Source organism: Egretta garzetta, unplaced genomic scaffold (assembly GCF_000687185.1).
Source record: "Egretta garzetta isolate BGI_Z169 unplaced genomic scaffold, ASM68718v1 scaffold23, whole genome shotgun sequence".
Classification (NCBI taxonomy): Eukaryota; Metazoa; Chordata; class Aves; order Pelecaniformes; family Ardeidae; genus Egretta; species Egretta garzetta.
In genome coordinates, this window is record NW_009259237.1 from 3057653 (window position 1) to 3084308 (window position 26656).

Below are 26656 nucleotides of genomic sequence, written 5' to 3' on the forward strand. Positions count from 1 at the left end.
CCCGTCCGCGCCGTGATTGACCGGCCCCCGCCCGGCCCTGACAGAAGCCCAGGGTGATGCTGAACGCTGCCAGTTCGTCTCAGATCACATCATTAAAATAACAGAAGTACACATCCCTGTGAGACCACTGCTCACTTGTTCGTCTTCATTTTTTAGACGTGCGATGGTTTCTTGCTCTTGAATTTGGCCAGGAAGAGATAGGAATGCCTCACAAAGCACACACTCATTCTTAAGCCTCTCAGGTTTGTATTTGCTTGGGGACCCCTCCCGCAAACGAAGATCACTTTTGTAATTAGCTGTTCAGGAAACACTGTCCAAGATACTCTCAGACACCTTTCCTGTAGTAGTCTTCTGCGTAATTATTAACCTATGGCAAACAGACCTATTCGCAAACGTTTTTAAAAGACTTGTGTTCCTTCAGTGGGAAACTGATTCAGTGTAACCAGAGTATTTATTCTTTTGTGGTGAATCAAATCCAATAATCCGTACAAAATGCAACTACTTATTTTTTATATATATAAAATATATACGTGCGCGTGCACACACAGTTTTTCCTCCAGAAGACTGGCCCCCTGGGACTGCTCCTATGCCTTTGCAGGACAATAGCTTAGATTGGTATGTGTATTCGTATATCTACAAATCCATATCCAATACATAGTAATTATTGTGATGAATTTAGGAATTCTTAAGTGTTACCCATATTCTTGTTTCTGTATCTCAGGTGGTTTTTTAATATATCAATCTATTAGACTGTAGAGTGTTTGCTTTTTGTATAAACTTCGCACAAAGTTTCAAATGTCCAAATAACTATGAATATGTCTTTTAGTGGTGTTTGGGGGACAACTGGTGTTTTTAAATAACTGTTGTTAATATGACTTTATTTCCTCATGTTCAATTAATAGAGTGGGTTTTCTTCTAAAAAAATTTCATTATCTGTAGTATGCCAACAGCATAGGCTAAAGTATGCAACAGTATGCTTTGGGCTGCAGCCTCATCTCACTGACACTGAAATGAATCTGCACTGTTGCTTCTGAAGATACAGCAATTGCTTTTTCTTGTGTAGAACAACTGAGAACTCAAATTGTCTCATACTTTGTTATGTTTTGTTTTAATATGCTAGGATAAACTTCAGTAAAATTCTTAAATGCTTTCTAAGGGGTAAAAAAAAAGCTGATTTCTCTTTCAAACGTTAAAACGTAGTCACACCTTTTTAATGGGATATGAGCGTATCACTAAAGCTACATAAATACAGTCATGGATTTTTCTGTTCAGGAAAATGAAGTTATGACTTTATGTTCTTTAGAGGTTTGGGGTTTTTTGGGGGGGGTAAGCTAATTCTGTTTTGTTTTGTGTTTTGCTTTAGCTAAAAAACTAGGAATTACTGATGTGCCAGCTGAGGTGGTTACTTTTATTTCCCATGCAACACAAAACAGATTAAGAACAGTGATAGAAAAAGTAACAGTCATAACCCAGCACCGAATGGAATCGTACAAAGTAAGTGTACAAAGGAAGGTATTGTGTGTTCTAGAACGATGCAATGTGGCGACGATTTTTCTTAGCTCACGGTAGGTGTTTCGTGTTCGTTCTGTGTGCAAAGCATTTTTTAATTGCAGGTTTGTCTAGCTCAGCAAATAGAAAGTGGTGGGATGGTAGCACTGCTTGCTAGTTCTGTGTTCCTCCTCTGTGATAGAATTTGTGTGTAGAATTATGTTTTCATCCTTCTGTGCTGAAGTGTCTAGCACGGAGCATCTGTTAAGCTATTTCTGCTCGTGGATTGCGGCTAAGACTGTTGATTCTTGATCTCTCCTTTTTTGACCAAGATATCCATTGACTGGATCAAAATTGCTTCAATGTATAGGAAGCTATAGTAACTTTGCATGTCTGTGGCTGTGAGAAATACTAATATTTTACGAAAGCTACCAATTTGTCTTAAGCCAGCAACTAAAGAATTCAGCTATAAATTCTTCACTGTAATCAAATAATGATGTTCTCTTTAAAAAGAACGTTTTGAGGTAAAATGCTATTCTGATACTTAACCATTGTTAGTGACTGTACTCTTGAAGAAAGTTGAAACAATTTAGATATCTTAAACCAGGGGGAAAATTTAAATAAGAAGCTGCAAACCAGTTTGAAATTCAAATAAATCAAACATCTTTATTGATAAACGTGAAATATTTTTTTGTAAAAGGCACTAATAGTTTTTAAACCGGTGTAAAAGCAAGATGGCAATAACCCTAGTTGTGTGTTGTGTCTAAGTTGTGTTTAGATTTCTTTAGTGTATATATACACTGAGTAGCTCTGGTTTGGCTTTTTGCTTGTTTGGGGTGTTTTTGTTTGTTTTTCTTTTCCTTGAGAGAAAGCCTGGTCAAACAGCTTTGGACTGTATCTTTGGCCACCTATTTCCCAAACCTGAGTCACAGTTGGGCTAATTATATGTGGCATTTGCAAGAAAAATTATCTTTGGGATCTGTGACTAGAATCAACATTACTGTGATAGAAAAATGGATTAAAAAAAATAAAGGCCACTATGCCTGTGTATTACATACACTTGCATCTTTCCTTGCAATTGATGGATATATTCTACTATATTGGACTAAAAGTAAAATCTGCCTGCTTCTTTCCAGTATTCTTCTTCAGCTTCGGCAGTGTTAAATCCCTCCTTCCTTCTCCCTAGGATAGTGTCTGACAAGAAAACACTTCGCTTAGTTCGTGTTAAGCCAAAGATGCATTTAAAATAATATTTTAACAGATTCCTAGGAAAAAAAAAAAGTGTTGTCTCCAATTGAACCGTAGCATTTTCATTGTCTTTTTTATATTTCTTGGTTAATGGTTTTCTTAGATTTCATAGCATTGCAGTCAAAAAGGAAAATATTAAGCAGATAAATGAGATGGAAGTAATATGGATAACATTTTTCTGACTGACATTCTGAGTGTTCTCTGTGCGGCTCGTGTCATAAATTCTTGTTGTTTGTTGGATACTAGGAAAGCTTGCGTGCTCTTAGTTGTTATGAAGTTCTTCTATTTTAATTGTAATTAGAGGGTTATTTTCAACTGAATTTTTAGCTTTGATGCTTTTATAATGCTGCATCTTGATCATGTCTCTCACTAGTTCACAATGAGTACAAATAGAGGAATTGCAGTTTATAAACCAGCCTTATATCCTATATCTAGGATTGTTCAGTAATGAAGTTAAGCATCTTAGGGGGCTTTAATTAGTAAGTCTGTTGGTTTGGGGTTTTTTTTAACTCTTTGTTGTCTCTGGTGCTGATAAATCCTTGGGTTTTTTTAATTTGCTTAGATATTAATTAAATAATCAGATTCTAGCTGCATTATTAACCATAGGCTGGCATAATTTCCCTGAGCTTAAAAAAAAAGGAGACTTTTTTTTAATTGTTAGTACAATGGAAAGATTTTAATATATAACACCTATGGTATTCTTTAAGTGCATAATCTTGATGAAAATGCATGGTTTTTAAAACATTGTTCTTATTTTACAGGATGATGAATGGTACGAGCAAGCTACAGATGTCCGATCACAGTTAAAGTTTTTTGAACAGTTGGAGCGTTTAGAAAAGCAACGGAAAGATGAACAAGAGAGGGAAATCTTGCTAAAGGCTGCCAAGGTATTTGTTTTACTCTATTTTTTTAAACTACTTAACAATTCATAGTCTTCGAACAATTATTTCATTTCATGAAATCTGTTTCATAAACATTTTATTTCTTTTAACAAAAAAGATACTGTTGTTGTGATACCACAGCTTTAATGAATTATGTCATGCTATCTTATCTATGATGACTCCAGACCTACCTGACTAGAATGCTCCTGCGTTTTCAAGATATAGCTCTGACTTTGATGAGTTCTTGGGAATATAGGAGACAATGGCTAACATTGTCAAAATAACTTGGTGAAATAACTTTCACAATTGCCTTTGAAATTTAATAGATGCCAGGGTTTCTGTGCCATTTGAAAATCATAGCCTACACTTCTGCTATTTAAACACAGTTCAGTAAACTGTTACGGATTTTTCTGAGGCTTTTTACTTTACTTCTTGTGGTTTTTGAGGCTTTTTACTTCTTGAGTTTCTAGACTTTTTTTTTTTAAAACAGTTTTGTTCATTTGTTTATTTTAATTTAAATACTGTGTGTCCCAGTCGGTGTTCTGGTCACCTCTATATAACTGCATTATTTAATTGATTCATGCCTGTCTTCACTTAAGTATCAGTTCTTTTGGACTTGTTTGTTTATAACTTTAATTGCAAAGACAGAATTTTCATACATGGAATAGAACAAACTAAGACAACATTGTTTCAGGGAGCATACAGGTGTAGATAAACCTCCTGTTTATAACTGCAAATTTAATTACATTTTATATATATGATATATAGATCATATCAAACTGCAAATAAGTTTATACCTTAGTTATCTCAATATCTTGGTTATTTCATTGCATTTGCATTTTCATATTATTAGTTATTGTATATGCTGAAGAGATTATACAGAACAACTCAATGCTCAGGTGTAACACTTAGCTTCCTGATTTTGTGTCATTAATGTTCATAAATTGAGAGGTTTTTTTAAAAAAAACAAACTCTTGCTTCTTTCAGAAATTTGTTTCTCAGTTTGGCTACTTTCATCTATCCTGTTTTCACTCTTAATTTATAATTGTTCACATTGTTAAATATACCACAAATTTCCACATAACATACATACGCTTTAAATGTTTAGATTAAAACTTATTTTTAAAAATAAATATCCTGTTTTATCCATTCAGTGAATATGTCTTGATGAATCATGTTTTCTTTTCTGTGTATCTTGCTGCTTGTTTGTTATGTTGGTTGGGGTTTTTTTAGTGGACATCAAGGAAAATACAGTAGCTTGTAGTCCTCAGTTCCCTGACTGCACAAAGCCTCACACAGGCTTATCTGAGGTTGGGTTGGATGACTTCTTATTGTCCTTTCCTACCCTAATTATTTTATGATTCCAGGTTCTTTGTTTTTGTGGGGTTGTTGTTTTAGTCTTGAATAATATAAACTCCTGTGAAGTCAAAATTTAGGAAATAAATACATGATCCACAATTTTGCTTCCTATAGTTTACAGAAAGAGCAAATTAAGGAATTCTACAACAAACAAATAAAATAAAGAGCCCTCTGCTTGATTTGAAGGAATTATCTTAATGAAAATAATGAATATATAAATCAACTTCATAACCAGAAAGTGATAGGATACAGCTTGGAATAAGTACATGGTATACTGGAAGCTAGATGAAGATATTAAAAACCAAAAACCAAACCACACAATAGCCATGGAAGAGCAATGCTGATTTATCAGTATTAATGCTTAGAAAGAGAAGTTGAAGATATTGTAAACCTTTTGGGAGGTGCTTATGCAATGTTGTGATTTAAGTGTAAATGCCTGTTTGGAACTGAACTTATACTAATAGTGTCTTTCCTTTGTGGAGTGTTTATCTGTCTCTCAACCATTCTGTTCCAATGGATTGACAACCTATTGCAAGACTTAGGTAGGACGTAGTTTAGCAAAATATGGTCAGATTACAACTTTTAATTATAATACATTGTTCATGATTTCCTTAGAATCTAGTTACTGCTCAAATGCAAGACCACCTGTACATTAACAGCGATAACTGTTGAGGTCTTTATTCTGAATTCCTATGTACTAATTCCTTGCCCAGGATTTATTTTTTTCTGGTCTTTTATGAACTTGCCTAGTTGTCTAAGGAGATCTAAGTCTTTGTGGAAAGGATGCAGTAATTGTAATGACACAGTTATTAAATGGACACAGTTAAAATCTGCCCCAGCTGCCCTCATAAACAGTGGTAAAGATCAGTAACCAGTTCCTGTCTGTTCGTGGCCTGCTGATTGATACTTGTGTCTGCAAGGGGGATAACGATTGAACTGGCTCTGGAGACTGAAACACCTGCTATGCAAAGACAATGTCCCCCCAGTCATGGTATCTTTGTCACCTTGACAGTGTTGTGTCTTTAAAGATTAGAAAACTTGGGTTTTTAAAAAAAATTCCTGTTTCTGCTTTTTTTTTTTTCCCCTATAAACGCTTAAATCTTAAAAAAAACAGAAAGGGAAATTTCATTTTTTCTTTTAGAGAATTTTTAGAAAATAATTTTTTTCTTTTATTTATAATTGCAGCTTCTTACTGTGCCTTTTAGATGAACAGAGTGATCTTTTTATCTTATGTTTTGTCACATTATTTTGCAACATGTTTTTAAAGTTACTCAGCAGAATAATTTTAGGAAAAGTTTCAAAATTGCCTGCTCGTGGTACCTCATCTGTTGTCTAGTATGGAAGAGTGTAAACAGGTTTAACTTGCACAGTGAAAATTCTATTTTAATTATTTGCACTTCAGAGCCTTGTTCACAGCCAAAGTTCTGGTTTTGACAAAGAATAAGATAATGAAGGAAATGTTTTGGGCATTGGAGTAGATGGTATTAAATAATAAACTTAGCAAAATAATCAACTGACAAGATGATGAAAAATCAAGGAACAGATCAAAATGAAAGAGGAATCAACATGAGTCTTTGGGAAGCCTTGAAACTAATTTTGCATTAGAATTCAGTAAGGGCTGAGAAAGGTAATGTAAGCAATGGTCAAAGGAAGTGTCGTGATTGCAAAATTTGTAAGCACTCAGATGGGGTTGGTTTTGCTTCAGGAAATGTTTTTGGGAGAATGAGAGATAAAATCAGATGGGGAGATAGAAGAAAAAAAAGTTAGGTTTTAAAAACTCTTAAATTTTTTACATTCTGAGAGAAATCACTATCCAAGTTAAGAATAATTGTGAAGCTACAAGAGTATCTTTAAAGCAGAATAGCAGTATTATTTGGCTTGTTAAATGAGAGAATATTACAAAATCTTATGTCGCATGCCTGGGAAATATTTGAGAAATAGAAACCTCATACCACAAGCTTAGAAGAATAATGACTGATGTTTGTATTCCAGTGAGATATTTTGAGGGAAGACAAACTTGACAGGAAAGGAAAAATCGTAAGGTATGCTATAGTAGCAATGCAGCGTACAATTTCTTTTTAGTTAAAAACCTAAAAATTGAAAACAAGACTATACTGTTTCAGGAGCTAGAACAATCTCTTGTACCTCAGGGATCTCTGCATCATGTTCCACAATGTATGCATGCTAACCTAGAACTTATGGCCCAAAGCATTTCTCTAGTTTACTTCCTAGTGATTCTTTTTGTAACAGCAGTGTTTAAAGACATATTGGTCCCCAAAACCGTAAGATCCAGTCACCTCCTGCTGCTGGAACAGCTCGTGTTTCAAACATCCAGATAGTACAATGTGTCAAATACAGAAGCTGTACGGGGGAGACTCCAGTTGCCTTGTCATTACTTTTGGGTTATCTTCCTGATACGTGAATAATGGGGTAAAATAATAATGGCACAACGAGGGGCCATCTTTGTATATAAACACATACGTAGAGTGCAGTCTCTTCAAAGGATGTATCTGGGAGGGTCAACTCTTTTGCCCCCATTGTTTCCCCAGTAAGAACCCACTGGCTGTTGTTTCCACGTGTGTGCAGAAGCAGAGATCTTTTGAATCTGCCTTTGGCGGCTGGTATGGGAAATCGCAAGAAGAACTAAGGAAAGTCTTAAGACTGCAGAAAGGTCAAAAGCCAGACTAAAATCACTTGAAGAATTTACCTTTACATTTGACATGGTGTGTGTTGTGTGGACTTTCTAAAAAAAAAAAAAAGTCTTGCTGTATTAAATTGAATGAGTTAATATTTTTTTGATTTGGTTTTATTTCTGAATTGGGTTCTTTTGAGATTTGTGCTTTCTGCAGTAAAGGTACAGCTTGGGCTTGTCCTTGTTTTCAGAAAATCAATGAATAATACTTCTGTGATATGATCTATAATAAAGCGGATCAAGTTAAAATTACTGTGTTAATTCACCTGCTCAAATTGGCTAAATGCATGTTTATTATCAAAATAATTTTCAAAAATGAATTTCCAACATTCTATTAGTCTATTACTTTGAGTGTTCTATATTAGTAGCACAAGCCTGTCAAGTTTTGGGGTCTTAAATACAACTATCACAGGAGTAAGATCTATTCTGTAAAAAGAGTAATTACATAAGTAAATCAAAATTGTTTAGTGTTGTTTGCGAAGTTAACTAGTATTTATGGATGACAGTGATTTTATAGTGCTATAGGATGAAGGGCTATTTTATTGGAGAGAGATCATTGAAATGCAGGTTTCTTTACGCACACGTCCTGTCATTACTTGAAGGGGCTACCTCTTTGAGCCAGAGATGAGTTCAGTCGTCATGCCAATTTAATCCTTTCCCTCTCTTCTGAGGGTACAGTGGATGTAATGCAGCTTTCTGTGAGATGAAGCACTCTCTGAACGGAAACTTACAGCTCACTTCTAATGAGAGGAGAGCAAAGAGGGAATTATTGTGTTGAGATAACTTTCTGAATTTTTAGAAATTTGTTACTTCAATTTTAATGATTTTAAAATAAATCTTATTTTAGACCTGTACTCTTGCATTCCAACTCACTGTGGTCGTAGCGCTGAATAGGGTTTTACCCTCAGCTATGCCGCTTTTAGCTTTGTTAATAAAAAGTGAAAGTTAATGTGAAAGCAAAGTGTTTCATGTTGCCAATTTAATTTCTTTAATTAAAAGTGAAAGTTATAAGCTGGTACAGCCGTGGGTGAAGTTCTAATGTCATCAATGGGGAAAAATAGGTTTAAAATTGAAACTGTTGGCACAGCAGTGGCTCTCAATAGTACAGCACCTGCAGTTGTGACTCTTAACTTTATTTAATGAAAAAAGATGAATTTGAAGCATTAAAGACTCCCAGTATATGTATTGGGAAGGGGGAGTAGAGCTCTAAGTGCCTTAACCAGGATCAGATGTTGCTAAACGCAGGAGGCATGTATTTAGGAGGAGAGACCCTCTGAGACATTTTCTAACACAGGTTTAACAAGCTGAGACTTCAACATTACTATAAATCTAATAGAAAACATTTTTTGTTAGTGGGACAAAATGTGCAGTGCAGCTTTGACATTACAAATTACAACAAAGTACCGAATAGTGATCATAATTATGTACATCAGAAGGACTGATGGTCTGCCCATCTGCATAGACGCACAGAGTATCCTCCAGTTTTAAAAATAATTGTTACTTATATTTAAGTGTTTACATGAGTTATCGATATGCTTATTATTTTAAAAATACTGTTGCTTTCTGATTTGAGACAGTTCTATGAAATACAAAATCCCCTTCTTAAAACTACACTGTTACATGTGTAATTAGATGTCTGTTTTTGTGGCATTCTTCTTTAACACAAGCAAGGGGAAAAAACTGAGGTTTGGAACATTAGGGAGTTTGGTAACATGTAAATGAAACCCCATATTTCTAATGTGTTTTGAATACACATTTAACATATGCTGCTTTTCATACTTTCAAAGTCTAATATTTCCATAGACCTAATGTGATCTATGCAGTTTTCAGATAAATAAGATAGCAAGTTCTCTAACACAAAGCACTTTCATTCTTAACAATTAAAATATCAAGCTGTCTGGTCTAATAAAAGTAGTTTAAGTTTCAGAGAAATGTTAACAAACCTGGTTTGGTGAATAAGTTCTCAGTAGGAGACAGCATTTAATGTATTTAAAAGTATGTTATCTGGTTAGGATCAGTCCTAGGTTTCTCTAAAATTACTATGGGAAGCTAGCTTGCTTCTAAAGGTGTTTATTCATCAACATGAAAAAATGCTACGTAAACCTAAATTTCTGTATTTACAGATCTAGACATGAAGGATGGAGAGGGGAAGGGAGACGAGTTGTGATAAGCTCCTTGAAAGTATTTCAGTTGGGGGGTTCTGTGATTGGTGGGTGTTTCCGAAGCTTTAGAGGAAGGAGGTGTTGGTGCATTGATAGATCTTGGAAAAACGTGTTTCACAAAACAGGTGAGGTGCAGCATATTAAGATTTGGATTTTAGAGGGAAAGGAGAAAGAAGACAAAACAAAAAATACAAGATTGCTTCAAAGAAAAAAATATAAACTGGAATTAAAAAACCCTAGGAATGATTTGTCAGTAGCTCGATGAAAGTAAGTGTAAAATATTAAAATAATTGGTGAGTAAAAATTGTGAGATACAGACAAGCAGTACAAGAGCTGAGCAGCAGCAAAATTGTTCAAAGTCTTCAGAGGAAGGAAAAGATGTTCACATGTGGAATGGAGTGTAAAGAGAAGCCAGTGACATTTTTAAAGCTTATCTAGGCACCTCTATTAAGCTTGACATTTTCGTTTGCTTATATTTGCTTTAATCTGTGTTGCATTGGCATTGAAAGAAACCTTTTACATTAGATCACAAAGTGAAGAATTAATAAAATACTCAATATTTATACTTTTCCTTTAACACATTTTAGCCTCCATATGCTGATGATTTTATTTCTGAAGCTTACTGATTTGCAAACTGACAAGGTATAGCAGGAAGGTATTTTAGTCTTAACCATCTGTTTAAAAAAAAAACAACAAAACCACAAACAGAAATGACAGTGTTACTTATGTGAGTAATCGCACATCCAGTGTAAAGTTGGAATTCTACTTGTTTGAAACAAGAGCTGGCCCAAGCCCTTTGAAAAGGCCATTTGGTGTGGGTTCAAGGGATAACCAGGAACTCATTGCATTATTCTAAATGTAAAAGTAGTTCTACTTTCACCTTCAGTCTGGGTTTATCTATCTAACATCACCTGGTATTTTAAATCTTCATTACTGAAAAAAATCCTGTATTTAATATCAGTCAGGAGTTGAGTACCTGTTTTCACCTCTGCAATAATTTTTATTATTTATTTATTGTGAATGAGCTGGAGGTTTCCAGAGTAGATTATCTTCTTTTTTACCTGCTTTTGGGGTCTGTGTTTTCAGATTATCCTGAACTCCAGATCTACTTTTATTTTGTCAGTTACTGGAGGGGAAAAAAAAAATCCTCAACTTTTAAATGTGGGGGGTTTGTTGTTGGTTTTTTTTTTGTTTTTTTTGTTTTTTTTTTTTTTTATATGTAGCACTTTCAGAGTTTTTCCTTCACTTATGGAGTCCAGGAGATTGCAGTGTCACTTTGCATCTATTGCTTTAACTTTTCTTACAATGTCCCCAAACACAACATAGATCTGGTATGTTTTCCAGGATTCTATCACTTTCTTGTAGAAAGTTGGTAACAATATTAGAAGTCTCAGCTTGATTCTCCCAGGACACTCTGCTTTCTCCTTAAGCTGAACTGCTTTTAACTTACACTTTGCATTTGGCAAATGATTCAGCTTCATACAGTAGTACAACAACACTTTGTATTTCTGTACCGCTTTCACTGTGAGACTCAGAAGGCAATAGAAGTTCATTGTACATTTATAAATTTATCATCAAAACCCATGAAAAGGCTGAATATGATTTTCCATACATCATACTGGAGAAACTGAGGCACACAATGGGTGGAACTGTCATCACAAAATGACAGAGCAAGGACCTGATTCAGCTCAGTTCATAAATGCTTACCTAAGTCTATCTCCTAGAGAAGCAACTCACTGAATGGGTTTTTTTGTTTGTTTTTTTAACCTAATAGGTATAAATATAATCAAGTTCTTAGTAATTGCTCTACTGAACAGACTCCCAGCTTGCTGGCAGATCCACGTATTTCATGAAATGCCTTTTTGTTCTTTGAACACTAACTAGATCAGATTATCTACATTTTTCTTTTTGTCTGACCACAGCAGCTGGAAGGAATCTCAGTCTAAGTTAAGTTTCTTTCTTGATTGGTGCGACTGCAACATGAGAGTCTAATTTGGTCATTATGGATTTTAATTTCTCGTTACTTTACTCCAGACACTATCCTGTCAAACTGCCTTTTATGCTAACAGGCACAAAATCGCTAGTAGGTGGTGTTGGAAGGTGAAGCTGATGTGCGCAGTGGAAGAGTGGAGCACATCTTCTAAAAATCTCACTAGTGTTTAATTTTGCCATGCTTTGTCATCACTGTGTTTTATGTGTGTGCTATATTAGCTAAAAAAATCCCAGTTTAAAAAAACAAACAAACAAAACCAAAAAACAAACAACAACAAAAAAACAGGAAAAAGGATAGAGAATTCAGTGTCATTGGTGCTCTCCCAAATCATAGTCAAGGCGCTCTCTCCAGGTATATCAACAATATTACATGTCCCCTTACCCTTAAAACCTATCACCCTTTGGTTTTCTTTGTGGATTTTTTAACTTCTGAACAGGGTATATTATGAAAAATTAAAACAATGGGAAAAAATCTGAATGTATGTAAGTTTGCAAGCTAATACTCTTTCAAGTTTCAGGTCTGTCTTCAACATAGAAAGAGGCAGAGAAAGATAGATGGGAGAGAGCATAGATATTCCTTTAGGAGCTGTGTAAATGGTATCACTTTAAATCTCAAAGTAATACCAAAGTAAAATAATTGCATCTTTCAGGTATTGGAAACAACAGTTTTCCATGGATGTCTCACGTTTTATTGCAGCTTCTTACAACTTTTTATGCAACCTTTTCTGAATACTGACCAATCATGCAATTTAAAAAGTATAATGAATATTTTACCTACCTCTTGAATTTTGAATTCCATCAACTATGCCTAGTGAGCATAAATAAGACTTTAATAGTTTTAATGCATGGTTGTAAACCAGTCTGTTTCTGAAGAAATGTACTGTTATGGGTTGTTACTGCAACTAAACAGTTATTCTTAATGGGTTTTTAGGGCTATTGTTCCTGGTTTTGAAGGAAAATGCAAAAGTTGCCAATTGGCAATATTTCTCCAGTTTTCAAAATGATAACATTAATATTGTTAGTAGTGTGTTGAATGAGTTTAACTTACCTGTATTTCAATGCTGTACTCAAAGTAAGCTCATATGGATATTAACATGTTTGTTATGAAGATTTACTGTTTGGGAGGGTGACTGTACAACTGTTTTCTCCACATTCTCTACCAAGAGTTGAATAATAGCTTAGCTGCGAACAGTAAATTATTTTAAGATAAGTGACTGTAAGGAATTTAAATTAAAAAGATCAGATAATGGAAAGGGTGTCATTTCCACTCTTGGATGGTTGAATTTGTTTCTATTAAATAATCGAAATCGAAACCTGTATGGAAACTTTAACACTGACAAAAACATGGTATTTTTTTTTTTTTAATTTAAATCTAGGGTAGATCTTATTTACAACTGAATATTTAACAGTCTTTTGGGTGAGGCCTATGGGTTTGAAATTGCACTTCTATGAATTTAAGCATCCCATCTTTGACACCTTGTATCCTGTTCCCCTTTCTTTGCTATTTTTTAACTTACTGCAACAGATGAGGGGTTCTTAAACCATCTGTTAACCTTTTTTCCCCATTTTTTTTTAAATATGTAGAGTCGCTCAAGGCAAGAAGACCCAGAGCAAGCTAGACTGAAACAAAAAGCAAAGGAGGTAAGCAGAGCTAGAGATCATTACACTTGACATTTCAAGGCTTGAACATATTAATTTTTTATGCCTTGCTACTTGTATATCGTTAATAAAAATCTGACTAAAAACTTTTTAGGATGTATTTGTTGCTTTGCCTTTGATCTTAATGTTTGCAAACTAATACATTAATACATGTGAAGCCTAAGGAGATTTTATAAGAGAATATTTCCATACATTACATTTTCATTTCCATTTTAGGTAGCTGTAGCTTTTGTTGGGTTGTTGATGACAGCAGCATTAGATTTGGGTGGAAAATACATGCCTTTGTCTTTTTGTAAAATGTCACTTTCTTAGAAATGTGTTACTTAATTTTGTTCTGGTAACGGTCTTTCAAGTAATGTAATTGCCAGTCATTTTCTCTACAGTGTGGTTCAGTGGATTATTTACTCATCAGTCCAAGTTACAATAATCTAAAAATTATAAAAGAATTTCAGATGAAGTTTTGGTATGTTATTCAAAGAGTAACAATTTGTGAACTACTCAGTACCTTAATTTGCCCTCAGTTAAGTGTAACTCTCCTTTGCTTAAGACATCTCACAGCTTAGGATTGGGTTGTAACTTAAATCAGCTAGGAAGACTAAAATATCTGTGTGTTGAAAGTCATTCCTATTTTAAAAAATTAGCAATATCATGTGCAGCAAACCGCTGGTTTTTAGCCAAATTCTTTGGATATGTGCATTAGAAGGTAATTATGCATTAGAAGGTAATTCATACAGAAAAATGCATATAACAAGTTCTTCTTTTTTATTGACCTGTTCTTCCTGTTTCATTTCCCTGTTGGCAGTATTCTGTAGTTCCGTTAGCTATACAGATTTTCTATATATAACAGTCAAAAAAATCCACGTATATGGTTGACTTTCATTTGTCTTTTTTTTTTTCATTATGCGATTATGTAGTAAGATCTGCTGAAATGAGTTCTTGTAAACATTAGGCCATGTCTTAGTGTTTCCAGAGTTGGCTTTGTCGAGCAAGTATGCAAATGAAATAGAGTAGTCAAGTTATTTGGCAGGAAAAGACATGGGATTTTAATACTACTTGAGTTTAGTATGTAGCCAGTATATGCAAAGGAAGAAAGAGAGTTATGAAAAAAATTGATGGCAGGCAAAACTCGCTGTTGAGCTGAGAACTAAAACTAGCGTGGTGCTGGAAGAGAAAGCAAGCTAGAAATAAATGCATTTCTTGCTGCCACAATATTTGCATTCATTGTAATTCTGTTTTGGCCATTGGAAAATTCAGGAAGCAAAAGCAAACAACAGGGCTAGTAAAAACACATTTTCTAGTAGTCAGAGTGAAATAGTGGTTCTCTTTATAGCTGCGATAGAAGACTTGCACTCTAGCCAGTGTTGTTGCTTTTAGTGTAGCTGCAGGAGTACTTTTCCCTTGTATGAAAATTCGGGTTGTCCGTATAAGCTGTGTTTTGTACCCACTAGAGGGAGTGACGCTGTGCTGACGTGACTAAAAGAAAGTGTATTAAATGTATTCTGAGTAATGGTAATAGTGGGATTAGTAAAGTAGTAGCAAATATTTTGGTGGTAACCTAATTAAAAATGCTTAGATTAAACTGGTATGTTATTTTAAAGTAGTGGTGTTCCTGGATATGATAACATGTTTGAGTAAATGCAGAATGAATACTAGGCTTTCTGTTTGAGTGCTGCACCCTATTCTTTTGTACATTAGCCCTGCCTTTTTTCCCACCCTTCTAATGAAAGTGTATAATTTGCTGGCACCATGCCCTCCCTCTGAAGTTGAATTCATTCTACATATTTGAAACCATAAGAAATACAAGCATGTCTCTGTTTTTAGTAATTAGAGTTCTAAAGTTCTTTCTTTAACTAGTTTAGAGACTTTCGCCTAAGATATTCAAATATATTTAATAAAAATGTATTCTTTTGCATTAACCTCTGCAAAGAGGAGTGGGGTAGTGGAGCTGGCAAGATTTTGGTTTAATATTGTTTTATGTTTTTCTCCACTGGATACTGAATATATGCTGATCTCTCAAATTGTATGGGCACTGCCAAAATAAAAAATAACCATTTTTATAGTATCAAAGGTTAAAGATAGAGTGTCTTTGGCATGGCTTTGTTTTTTAGAATTAAAAGTTTTGAATCAACTCCTACAAAAATTTAAAATTTTAGAACTTCACTGCTAGCTGAGCTACTCTTAAATGTTCATATGACCCATAACTGAGAGAGAATTGGGTTTCTTCCAGGTTTTGTATAAGGTGATGAATATGATACTGTCAGCTTTGATAATAAGCTGATTTTGAAGCTGTGTTTCCCTGATTTCTGTGTCTTGAATATTGCCTGAAGACCTTTGTTGCTCAGATATTCTTCTGGCCAGTAGTAAAGTAGCTACTAGGTAACGTTTTAAAAAGGATGAAGAGGGCATCCAAAATACCTGCAGCATTTTTAGCTTGTGTTACTTGTTTAATGATGTGATTGTCAGATAGTTTGTTTTTCATATCAGCAAAGCATCTGATAATTTCATTATTGTGTTCTGTAAATGGATAATGTTTCAGAATTCACAGTGTGGCTGTGTTTGAACGGTTACACTACTGCATTCCTTCTGCTAACTGCGCAGTGTGGAACCGTACTCTTCAAAACTGAATGTGATCGATACTATACGCTAGTTCCCTGCCAGATAGAAATGGATGAATATCTAAAACAAATGTAACCAATGTATGAAGTCCGATAAAGAGAATATAGCCCAAGATACTTAATGAAGACAAAAGTCAGAGGGAGAAAGTAAAATACCAAAGGAAATAACTTAAAGTCTTTAAGAAAATCTTTTAGAAATAACTTTTCAAAACATTGAAAGAACTCTAGAAAAAGTTGTCTTAGAATGCAAAATAAAGATACCAACAGAAGAATAATAGGGTGAAGGGGGAGGAAAGAAGGCTAGCAAAGGGTATTGGTTCCAAAACATTCTCCTTTATTGATATTTTGGAGTCTTTGATTCCATAACACTCTAGTTTTCTCCCTAATTTAAAAAGGGGAAAAAAAATCACTTCAATTTCTTTCACAGAACTTCTACCATTAAAAAGTTCCATTTTCGCTTATTGGTGTCATCAAGAAAAAGTACAGGGAGATCACGATGTCCTTTGAACACATTTAAAAATGAATTTGTAAGGTGAAGATTATTTTATGTTTTGTTCTCTAACTCTGTCTTCATTTATTAGGCGGCCTTCAAACCACTCTGCATATTGTTTAAACCAAACTGGCATAAATTAAGTTTAAATTGCATTTAAGTACTTACCTAAAGAAACAGAAGGTCCATCTGCATAGGGTCTTGTTGCAAAGACTAGATGTAACAGTCAGGTTTCGTTCACACCGACTAGCACTGGTTTAGTTAAGTCAGTGCAAACCCACTCTTATTTCAGTTTGACAGACTTAATTGCTTTAGCGTTAACCTGTTTCCAATGGACTTGAGTGAAAGCAGTAGGATATACTCTCCGTTTACTTTCACACTTTTAAATTGGTGCAGCTTTTTGTCAGTGGACCTTATGTGATTGTTTTAATGGTAAACCTATTTAAAAAACTAGTGAAAAATATTCTTCATTGATGCTTCTCTTCAGCTGTTACTTGTTACACTGTTTTGTAACATAAATTCTGAAATGTTTGACTCTCAGTACAACTTAATGTAAGAAATAGCATCATTTGTGAGCAGTGTCTACTTCGTATTGCATGATCAAAGCATTTAAAATCAAGTTTTCAAGAATACACTGTGATTTATGTAGTCTGTTGGAAGCATGGAAAGTCACAAATATAAGTTGAAGAAATTATGAGTTCTGTAATTTGCATTAAAAGGGTTCATTAAATAGGACATAGAACAGGCCATATAACTGATAGCAGGAATAGATCAAGATTGGGAATAATTGAGTCAACACTTAGTAATTAATAGTATAAGTTATTTAGAAGAAAGACAGGGAAGGTAAGAGCCTAAATGTCCTTTCTGTCATGGATATTTTTCTATGTATTCAGTGTCTGTTGGCTAAGAATCTTTTTAATTTAAAAGTCAAGTAGCTGAGTTTGAGTCTGAAAGATTAACTTGGTTAAAATCTTTGTGTCATCACCAACCAAGAATATTGCATAATAAGACCTTAAACCAGACACCATAAATGTCTGGGCATGTATCTAGGACCTAGATCGGTTTAGATAACACTCAGTTGAATCTATTCTCAGATGTAGTCATTAACCATGCAAGTGAAATCTCAGCCCTGTTGATATTCGCATTAGAGAAGCCTTACTGATTTCAAGGGAAGACAGAAGACAGCCCTTTACCTACCTTTATTGGCACAGGTAGCCCATCTTTCTAGATTGGATAAAGCCCTGTAACAGCGATATGTATTCAAGTGGGTTGCTGCTGTGACTGTTAGACGGGCTAGGAGCTTTGGCAGTACCCAGTTCTTGCCAAAGCAGACCAGGGACAGGTTTTTTTCCATACTCCCAGAGGGAGTTGTATCCACTGCGGCATTGTGGTAACCACTCTGCTTGGGTACTGTCATCCCCCGTGTCTGCAACATCTTCTGTAACAAGTCTTACTCACTTAGGTTACAGATTTTGAACTGTAACCTTTCCTGAGTTATATGCACAAAAATATCTGGACTGTTAGCAGATGGAGTTCTCTTAAGAAGCTGTAGAATCCTTCTCTTACTTAAAAATGATAACGAAATATGTGTATCATGTTGTATATATCTTATGTGGCTTTGACACTGCCTTAGAAATTTTAAATCCCCCGTAAAAAGGTAACATGTCTTAGCAGTATTACTGAAACTCCAGCATCATATCTTTAACAATTAGATTATGAAAACAATTTTATTCCAAATAATTTTTTGTCACCATGTTAGTATTTATTTATCAACTCAGTAGGAGTGGTTTCTTTTGAAACATTTAAATAATGGTTTACTGCAGTTATCCCTGTTTTCATAAGGTGTTACTGAAAATAAAAAGCAAATGAAAAGGATTTTGTTTTGTTTGGTAAGTTCATTTATACACCTTTTTAGCAAAACAAAAGTCTTTAAAGATTGTACTAGCAGTGCAGTATCTCTCGTGATGAGAAGTCTAAAGAAGTTTTCTATTTTGTCATGCCTGACATAAAAATATTGATTCAAAAGCAACATTCTTCTCTTAAAAAGGTTTCTTATAAAACATTCCACTGAGAAATTGAGCACTTGGACAGAAAAAAAATTTAAATTAAATTTCCACTTAGCTTTCTCACCCATCTGAGGATCAGTAGGTAGAAAAAGGAAAAGCTAGGAATATGATACCCGAAGTAATGATAGTGCAACATTTAGGCAATAATGATTCCTCAGAACTGAGTTGTTTCATAAATATTTTTCTGCATCAGGTTACCAACACTAGAGCTGTTGTGCAGAAGGAATGCAAGCATTTTTGTCAATACATGTAGGAGGTTAGATAACAGAGTCACTTTGTTTACACTCTCCCTTTACCATAGGTCTATTGTTTGTACCAGAAAAATGCTTCAGAAAAATGCTGAGACTCTTCCCGTACTGTCTAAGCCCATGCAACACTGCCATGGATTTGGCTTTAGAGTGCAAGATTTTCCTGAAATTATAAAGTTGTTGCAGTGGCTTCAAATGTCAGTATTAAACTTGCATCTCAGAGAGAAGTGGTCCTGTCTGTTATCAAGCAAAATACTTTCATGAAAATCCTGCTGTGTTACCAAGCTTACTGCTTTTGTTAACTGTATTTTTTTCCTTATGAGTAGGTACTACTTTAGAAGTACAGATATATTATGATAACAGTTACAAATTCTGATAACTGGAGTTGATTATGAACTCCTGGGAAGGACAGGAGAGGAATGGTATTATATTTGCATATGCAAATACTGCTGCTGAAGAAACAAGAAGATCTATAACCAGTAATGAATTAGACAGTGGGTTTTGCCAAAGAATTTCCTGTGTTTCCAAGGATAAGCTATCACTCTGCCATGAATTCTGCAAGTCCTGAAGAATTTCAGGCAATAGTAGTCTTACTATTCAGTAGAACTTTTTGCATATCTCTCTGTAAAATTGAAGACCGTGGCACTTCCAACCTGTTTTCCTGTGCTTAGAGCAGAAATGATGGCAGTTGTTTGGGTGAAGATGAAGTGTGGTGTTACCCTTGCTGTACAGAGAGTCAGAAAACTGGATAATTGACGGAAAAATGCCAGGGGATCAGAGGGATAGCTGTAATATTTTCCAACTGAGTCAAATTGTTTTCTTCCTGCTTAGGTAAATGTATATTGATCAGAGTTGAGTCAAGGGCTAAATTTTTTTGTCTTTTCTCTAACCCAAGCTTGACTGAAGATTACCTCATTAGTCTAGCACAAATCTAAATTAAATCCAATCCTGTCCAACATAATAATTTCCTTCTACAAAATCATATTGGTGGAGTTCCATAGTGATTCATGATTTTAGTGCCATAAACTGCCTAGCTCTTGTTTAGTTAACATGAATGCTTATTTTTTGTGACTGATTATAACTGTTTTTAGCATTCTAAAAGCAAATGCTATTTTACTGATATATGAGCTAAATACATGGCCTTCCTTGTGTAGCAAACTGTTTTTGTACTTGATACATCTTTATAATATAAAGTAAGAACACTTTTTATGCGTGTGTATTCTTGCTATCTAGAAAACAAATTTTTAGAACTTTTACTCCCTCACTAGAGTTACAAACAAATTGAACGTGTTGTGTAAGAAGGTTCATTAGTATCGTATCGATGTGTTGTGATACCTCACGAAGACCCATGTCAGCTTTGTGAGTCTTTGTATATGGGATGTTTATAAGCACAGATAAATGAGGTTGCATACCTTGGAGAACAGGGGCTAACGCAAACCAGCATGGGACAGGTGAGTATGACACGAGAAAGGAACAAGCAAGCAAGCTGTCTCGTCAAGCATTGTTCATTGTTTAGCTGTTGTCTCGTATCAGGATAAAAGTGACTCTAAAAGAGGTATTTGAAAGATAGCAGCCTTCAAATAAACAGAGCAGCAGTATAATTTCCTTAGATTTTGTATGACAAATGGGTTTGTACTGATACAATCTGCCATTTGAGACATTAGCAGATATGTACGCAAATGAAATACAGTAGTTGTCTTACCTTGTTACCAAAAGGTTCCCATGAGCCTCTCTGATAATTTCGGAACATTAAACAAATAAGAGTTGTATACATTTGTAAAAGTTGGCTTTTCTTTTTGGGATTCTTGTATTCTCATCTTTCCTAATCAAATTTTAAGTAAGCATGTACTCTTAATTTTCAAATTTTTCCTTTTCAAATTAGAGTTTAGCTCTTTTGTGAAAAAACTAGTAAGGAAGACTCAAGACTCCTTTTCAAATTAGAGTTTAGCTCTTTTGTGAAATGCATGTGGTTTGTGTTTGAATATTTCCAAAAGAGCAATACAAATTCTGCTCTACCTAACAGATTTCTTTTTTAAAAAAAGCTGAAAAGGAAGCAGGGGAGGAGAAATCCCTCCCTGTTGCTTACATAGTCTTCCAGATTGCATACACACCGATGGAGTCCTGCCCAATAAAAGATTGTTATAACAAGTAGTCTCTCATTATAACGCAACGGGGCTACTTAAGTATGAATTTCCTGAACTTGAGTTTAGAATGATATAAGCTGTTTGTAAAGAATTTCTGAAACTGAAAGTGACTTTGTTTTTCTGAATCTCACCAAAATACTCCAGCAGGAACTTTTTCTTGTAAAATGAATTCTCTGAAGCTGGTGTCTGACTTTTCCACCACAGGAAAGTAACGGTAGAATTTTCAGCCCTTCAGATCCCCTGCATCTTTCCTTCCATGTCTGTAGTAATAACTACTTCTACTGCTTTTGGATTTTGAGGCACTGCTAAAGAAGTGGAGGGTGGTGGCCCCCTTCTTCTAATCAGTTTTGGATGTCCAGACAACAGAGCTCGGTGAAGAGCTAAGAGAACTGGTTTCTTCCACCTTTGTGGTGTGAGATTTGTGATAAGGATGGGTTGCCTTTGCCTCTCCTGAGTATTGACAATTGTATCCAAAGGTTCCATTAGAGGGGAATGCATGCAATGGTACTTCCTTTTCCGAAAGATTTTTAAAATTCTTTTTATATGTCTAAATATATACGTACATAGACATATATATATATCGGATCAATTTCTGCAAGGAAGATGTCAAGACTGAATTTCCAAATCTCCTTCTTTGTCAATCTGGCACAGCCAAAAAAAAAAAAAAAAGAGATACTTTCATTTGGAGCAAGCAGTGAACGGTGAACGTGGAAAAATCACGTAACTGTTCTGTCTGAACACTGCAACAGATTTACTTCCCTACTGATCTGGCAAAATAATAGCACTTTAGAATATGATTGCCTATTTAATAAGTAGAGGGCAGCAAATGTCAGCTGTGTCTGCTTGTCAGAAACTGAGGAGGTTGCTTGGACAACAATCTAAATTATTATTTAGATGTTTTGGTCCCTTAGTCAAGCCTGCCCTACAATATAGAAGCTTGCAAGGAGAGGTCAAGGTGTACTTAGGCTTCAGCCTGCAGGGCAAGTTTTCCCCCATCCTCTGTATGCACATTGGTTTCTTACTCCAAAATAAACCTGAATGAGGGCTTTAATTCTGCCGCTGAGCTAACATGTTTGTAAGCCCTGTTTGGCAGCCTCGGAGCGCCCGAGGCAGCACACAGCTGCCAGCTTTCATCTGCCCCCAGTTCCTCCGGGCGCTCCGCGTCACATGATGTAACCTAAGGGGATAGAGACGCACCTACTAAATCTTCTGTTCCTCTGCCCACTCAGTCTGGGTGCTGCACATTGCACCGGCAGCAGGCAGCTGGCCATCAGCAATCAGCTGCATACCTCCTGCTGACAAATCTTCAGTCTCTTCTTTGTGCGAGACCCACACACAAAGATCTGCCCGTGTCCCCCCATCTACTTCCCCGCTGTGGTCTGGAAGGGTATTTGCATGTTCTGTCATCTTACAATGGCAGGACCTCGTTTGAAATGCATACATTTCGTAGAACATGCGGCATTTCGTAAAATCTGTGATCTGTTTCTAGCCTGTTAGTGGAAGATGAAAGAGTTCATAGGAGCAGAGTTAAGGCTAAAGTTGGAACCATAGTAGTAAAATTTTAAAAAGAGTAATTTTACACTTCTTTGCCAGCACATTTTTGAGAGACTTGATAGATGTGCATGCAATGCTACTGTGTATCTCAAAGTAATTCATAAGACACACAAGACCTTAATTTTCACAGCTCTCTTGAAGAATATTTTATTTAGCAGATTGTAAATCAAATACAAAGAAATAATCTGATTCTGCAGATCTGCTTTGTAAAGGTATGCTATAATTTTCCTACAAGGTTCATCAGCATCTCCTATCTGTCTGTGCTGGGATGTGACAATTTATGTACTTAGTATGTATGTATTGTGGAGTAATGTGAACCTTAGCTTTGTTGTCATTTTCAGGTAGTTTATTGTGGTAGAGCTTTAAGGAGTACTTAATAGTTACCGGTAGGGTAAAAAGTGTCAGTTTTGACTTAGTAAATGCTAAATATTTGTGTCTGTAGCTAGGTTATGCACACGCTCCTCTCCTCAGCTACAAGCCAGGTGGCTGGTCAGTGACATGTAAGAGGTCATGAAGGGTGTGTTAGCATCATTTCCTATTTTTAGTTTAGTCTTGTCATTAAAAGTACTTCTGTGTCAGCCTGTAAAAGTCTCCCAATAGTTACATCATCTTAGTTGAATAATGCTCAACATACCCTAAAAAAGTAGTTCCCCTTCAGTAATAGTAATTTTTTAAATAAACAAAATATTTTGCTGCCATTCACAGTGTAAACAGGATGGTTGTTTTCCCTCAAGTACGTGTTTACTAAAGGTAGATATGATTATCTCCAAAATGTAAACCCTTGAAAGGTATTACTGTATTTTTAATGTTATTAGCCAGTTGAGTGATGATTTGTAAGACTTCTGTTTTCATTTAGTGTTGAAAATTGTTGCTGAATTGGTGGTTAACTTCTAGTTTTCCATTTACTGGAAATGGAAACTGAACGGTGGAAATGGTCAGAAAGATGTGAACAGGATTTTCTGGAGTGAGAAAGTATGTTACATATTTGCGCTGACGAGTGTCTGTACGCTGAGGTGTTACAGCTTCCTTAAGACTGAGATATGTCAGTTCTGTAGGATTGAAGCGAAGCAAATTGAAGAACAGTATGATACAATTACAGTTCATAGGTTTATTGACTCCGCACAGCCATGCGAAAAACTAAATAAGCCATCTGAAGCACAGAGTAGTCTTCCTTACACTTCTGTGTCCTTTCCCTTTGCAACTAGTAAATCTATTTGTATTCAGAACAGACATTTATATTCTTTAAACAGAAATAACACCATGTAGATTTCTGAAGATTAAGAGAAATCTTCTTTTTTGACATACTATCAGGTTTTTAAAGGGGTTTTCGCCCTATATGGCCAGAAGTCATATTCACGTGTCAAGGTGCATGAAAATCTATTCGTTTCCCCAAAAGTAAGAATAATTTAAAAAAAAATCTATCCTGGAAGAAGTGCTTGTATCTGGCAAACATGTCAACAAGTCAAGTAAGCTTTAGGAAGGTGTCAAGTATACAAAACAGGAATTTAGACTGAACGTAAAGACTGAACTCAGGTGTTAATTGTGTAGAGGAAGACAGGAGAGAGGGAGAATGTTCACTTTATAAGAAACATAAAAGAAGTGAGATTGTTGAGAACAGAGCACATTTTAATGCGAAATAGGATAGTTGCGTCTGTTTTCAAAATCTATGTTTAAATTCTGGAAAAGTTTGACATATGTTTTCTTAAGGCAACCCAGTACTTTGTGGCTCTAATGGACATCTGCCAGCTCTGGAGAAGTGAGATAGGCTCCCTAGTATAGGGTACCTGTAGAATATCTAGAGATTTCTGCTGTGTCTTACAATGACAGGTAATAATTAAGAAGGTTATTGAATATACATTACTACTTCAGTGTCTGTGCTGCTGTTTAATTAAGTAAAACACTTGCAGCTTCCTTTTTTGAGGAAGAGTAAATTCAGTATTCAACAAAATTGTCCTCTGTTTTAATAAGTCTGTCGTTAGCAGTTGGCAGTTTTTTCCTTCTTATGCAATATGTTCAGGTAATCCATTGTTTACTAGGGTGTGTCAGAAAACATAAATATGGGATGATTTTTTTTACCCACTAAGAATATAAATTGTTTGTGCCTTTTATCTATTTTACCTTTTTAATGATCTAGGTGACCGCAAGATAGAGTGATACAGACCTCTAGCTTGCATGGAAAAACATCTAAAGAACATGCAGCTACACTAGCTAACCCTGTAAACTGCTTTAATTTGGTCTCAAGTTGAAAACTTGTACCTTAATTTAGGATGTAGAAGTTGAACAATGATCTGGATTCTACTAGAGATGTCACTTCTCAGATGAGAGAGGCAACTTCAGGTCACGAGAGACTCTCTGGCACAGTTTTGTGAGACCAGTTGTTAATCCCAGTTTTGTCGAGGTTTAATCTCAGTAATTTACCTAGAGATAAAATATACTTCACTATTGAGCTAATCTTTTGTGTGTGTTGTGTGCACTCAGGGTGCTCAGTAGAAAGTGCTGGGGTTTCGGTAATACATGATAGCATTTTGTTCTTTTTTTTTTTTTTATATTTTAGATATAGAGCAATTATAATGCATATTTAAATATCTTGTACGTGATGTTACTTACAATGCATATGTTTTAAATTTGTCAATTGATGGTTCTGTGAACATCACAATATATGATGATTTCTGTGATCTGCTCAGCTGTACAAAAGAAAAAAATCTTAAATGTACATTTCATAAATATCCTTAGGTAATTTTAACTGAGGCATTAAAAATAATTCCTGAGTAAAAAATGCTCATCTCTCCATCTATGTGGAGAGATTATTTCTGTGGTTAGTACTGAAATTTGAAAAACAAAGCCCCTAAATCTGATGGAGAGGTAAATGTCTGCTTTAGCAGGCATGCCAACATTCAGGAATGCTGAGAACGTGTGGTAGACTATGTGGCAAATACGAGAATAATCTGACTGTTTTGACTCGGGGATTTTTATTTTTGCCCTGTTTGTGTCTCAGTACATTTTTGCTCCCGTCACTTTTAAAATGCATTCCTCATATTTAAAATATTGGAAATTGAATTCTTCTCTGTCACACGATTGTAACTCTGGAGTAACTATTGACATCAGTAGCAGTATTCAAAACAAACAAAAATGTGTCCCTCTGGTATTAGATATAATCTCATTTCAAAACATCTCCTGTGGGCAGTTACGATTTATTGTTATCAGCTACATTTAACATTTTTACTTAAGTGCAAAATATTTTTGTAATTATATATATAAAATAATCTGTGTTTATACCATTTATTTGAAAATCAACTAAAAAAAAACCTGTGATTTTGCATTAATTTCTGAGTTTGCATATATTTCCAATCTCCTCACTTTGATTTTGTTACTTAAGATGCAAAGAAGAATGCAAGGCTTTTTAATGCACCAAATCTGTTTTCTTTTTGCAGTAGTTTCACATTTAATTACAGCTGTCTTTGATAATAAATTGTCTGCCAGAGTTTGTAATATATTTTATAAAGCGAAGTCCTTTGGTGAGTTGGTTACTGAAACAATAAGTGTTTGTGACAGGTTGTTTGCTGAATACTTCCTCTGTGCATATGGCAGATCATAGTTCAGTTGTTAGCAGATTATCCATTGTGCCTGGATGTTAAAGGAGGATACCTTTCAGCCTGTGTTTAAGGCTGTTCTGCACTGTCCTAAGAATGGTTATGTTGCGTGGGATCTAAGAGAAGTTAGGGGAAGTTAACATATACTAAGGGAAAAAAATGAACACAGCAAATAGCTTGTAGTGATTTTAGCTTTCTGCTCATCATCTCTGATAGCATTTATTGTGAATTTTTCTGCTGGATTTAAAACTGCTTTAAAAGACTTAATCAGTTCTGTAATAGAACATCAATATATATTATTTATTTATTTACTTTTATTTATTCTTTATAGCCAAAAAAACCCCCAACCCTGTTAAAGGCACGTAGAACCATTATTACTTAGGGGCCAGTATTTTAATCCCATATTTTTAGAACTGGACTGGTCAGAAAACTGAGGGGTTTTTTAGACATCAGTATTTTGAACATCAA

General features: G+C 35.1%; 1 protein-coding gene across 1 annotated transcript in view; it reads left to right on the forward strand.

Moving 5' to 3' along the window:
• The window catches only part of LOC118451996 (transcription initiation factor TFIID subunit 4-like), a gene marked incomplete at its 5' end in the record, with an annotated part of 147020 nt that overhangs the window by 60915 nt on the left and 59449 nt on the right, over window positions 1–26656 (forward strand). Inside the window, 3 exons of the mRNA XM_035891533.1 lie at window positions 1364–1494; window positions 3498–3623; window positions 13407–13463. Coding sequence (XP_035747426.1) covers window positions 1364–1494; window positions 3498–3623; window positions 13407–13463 — 314 coding nt within the window. The remainder of the gene's footprint in view (window positions 1–1363; window positions 1495–3497; window positions 3624–13406; window positions 13464–26656) is intronic.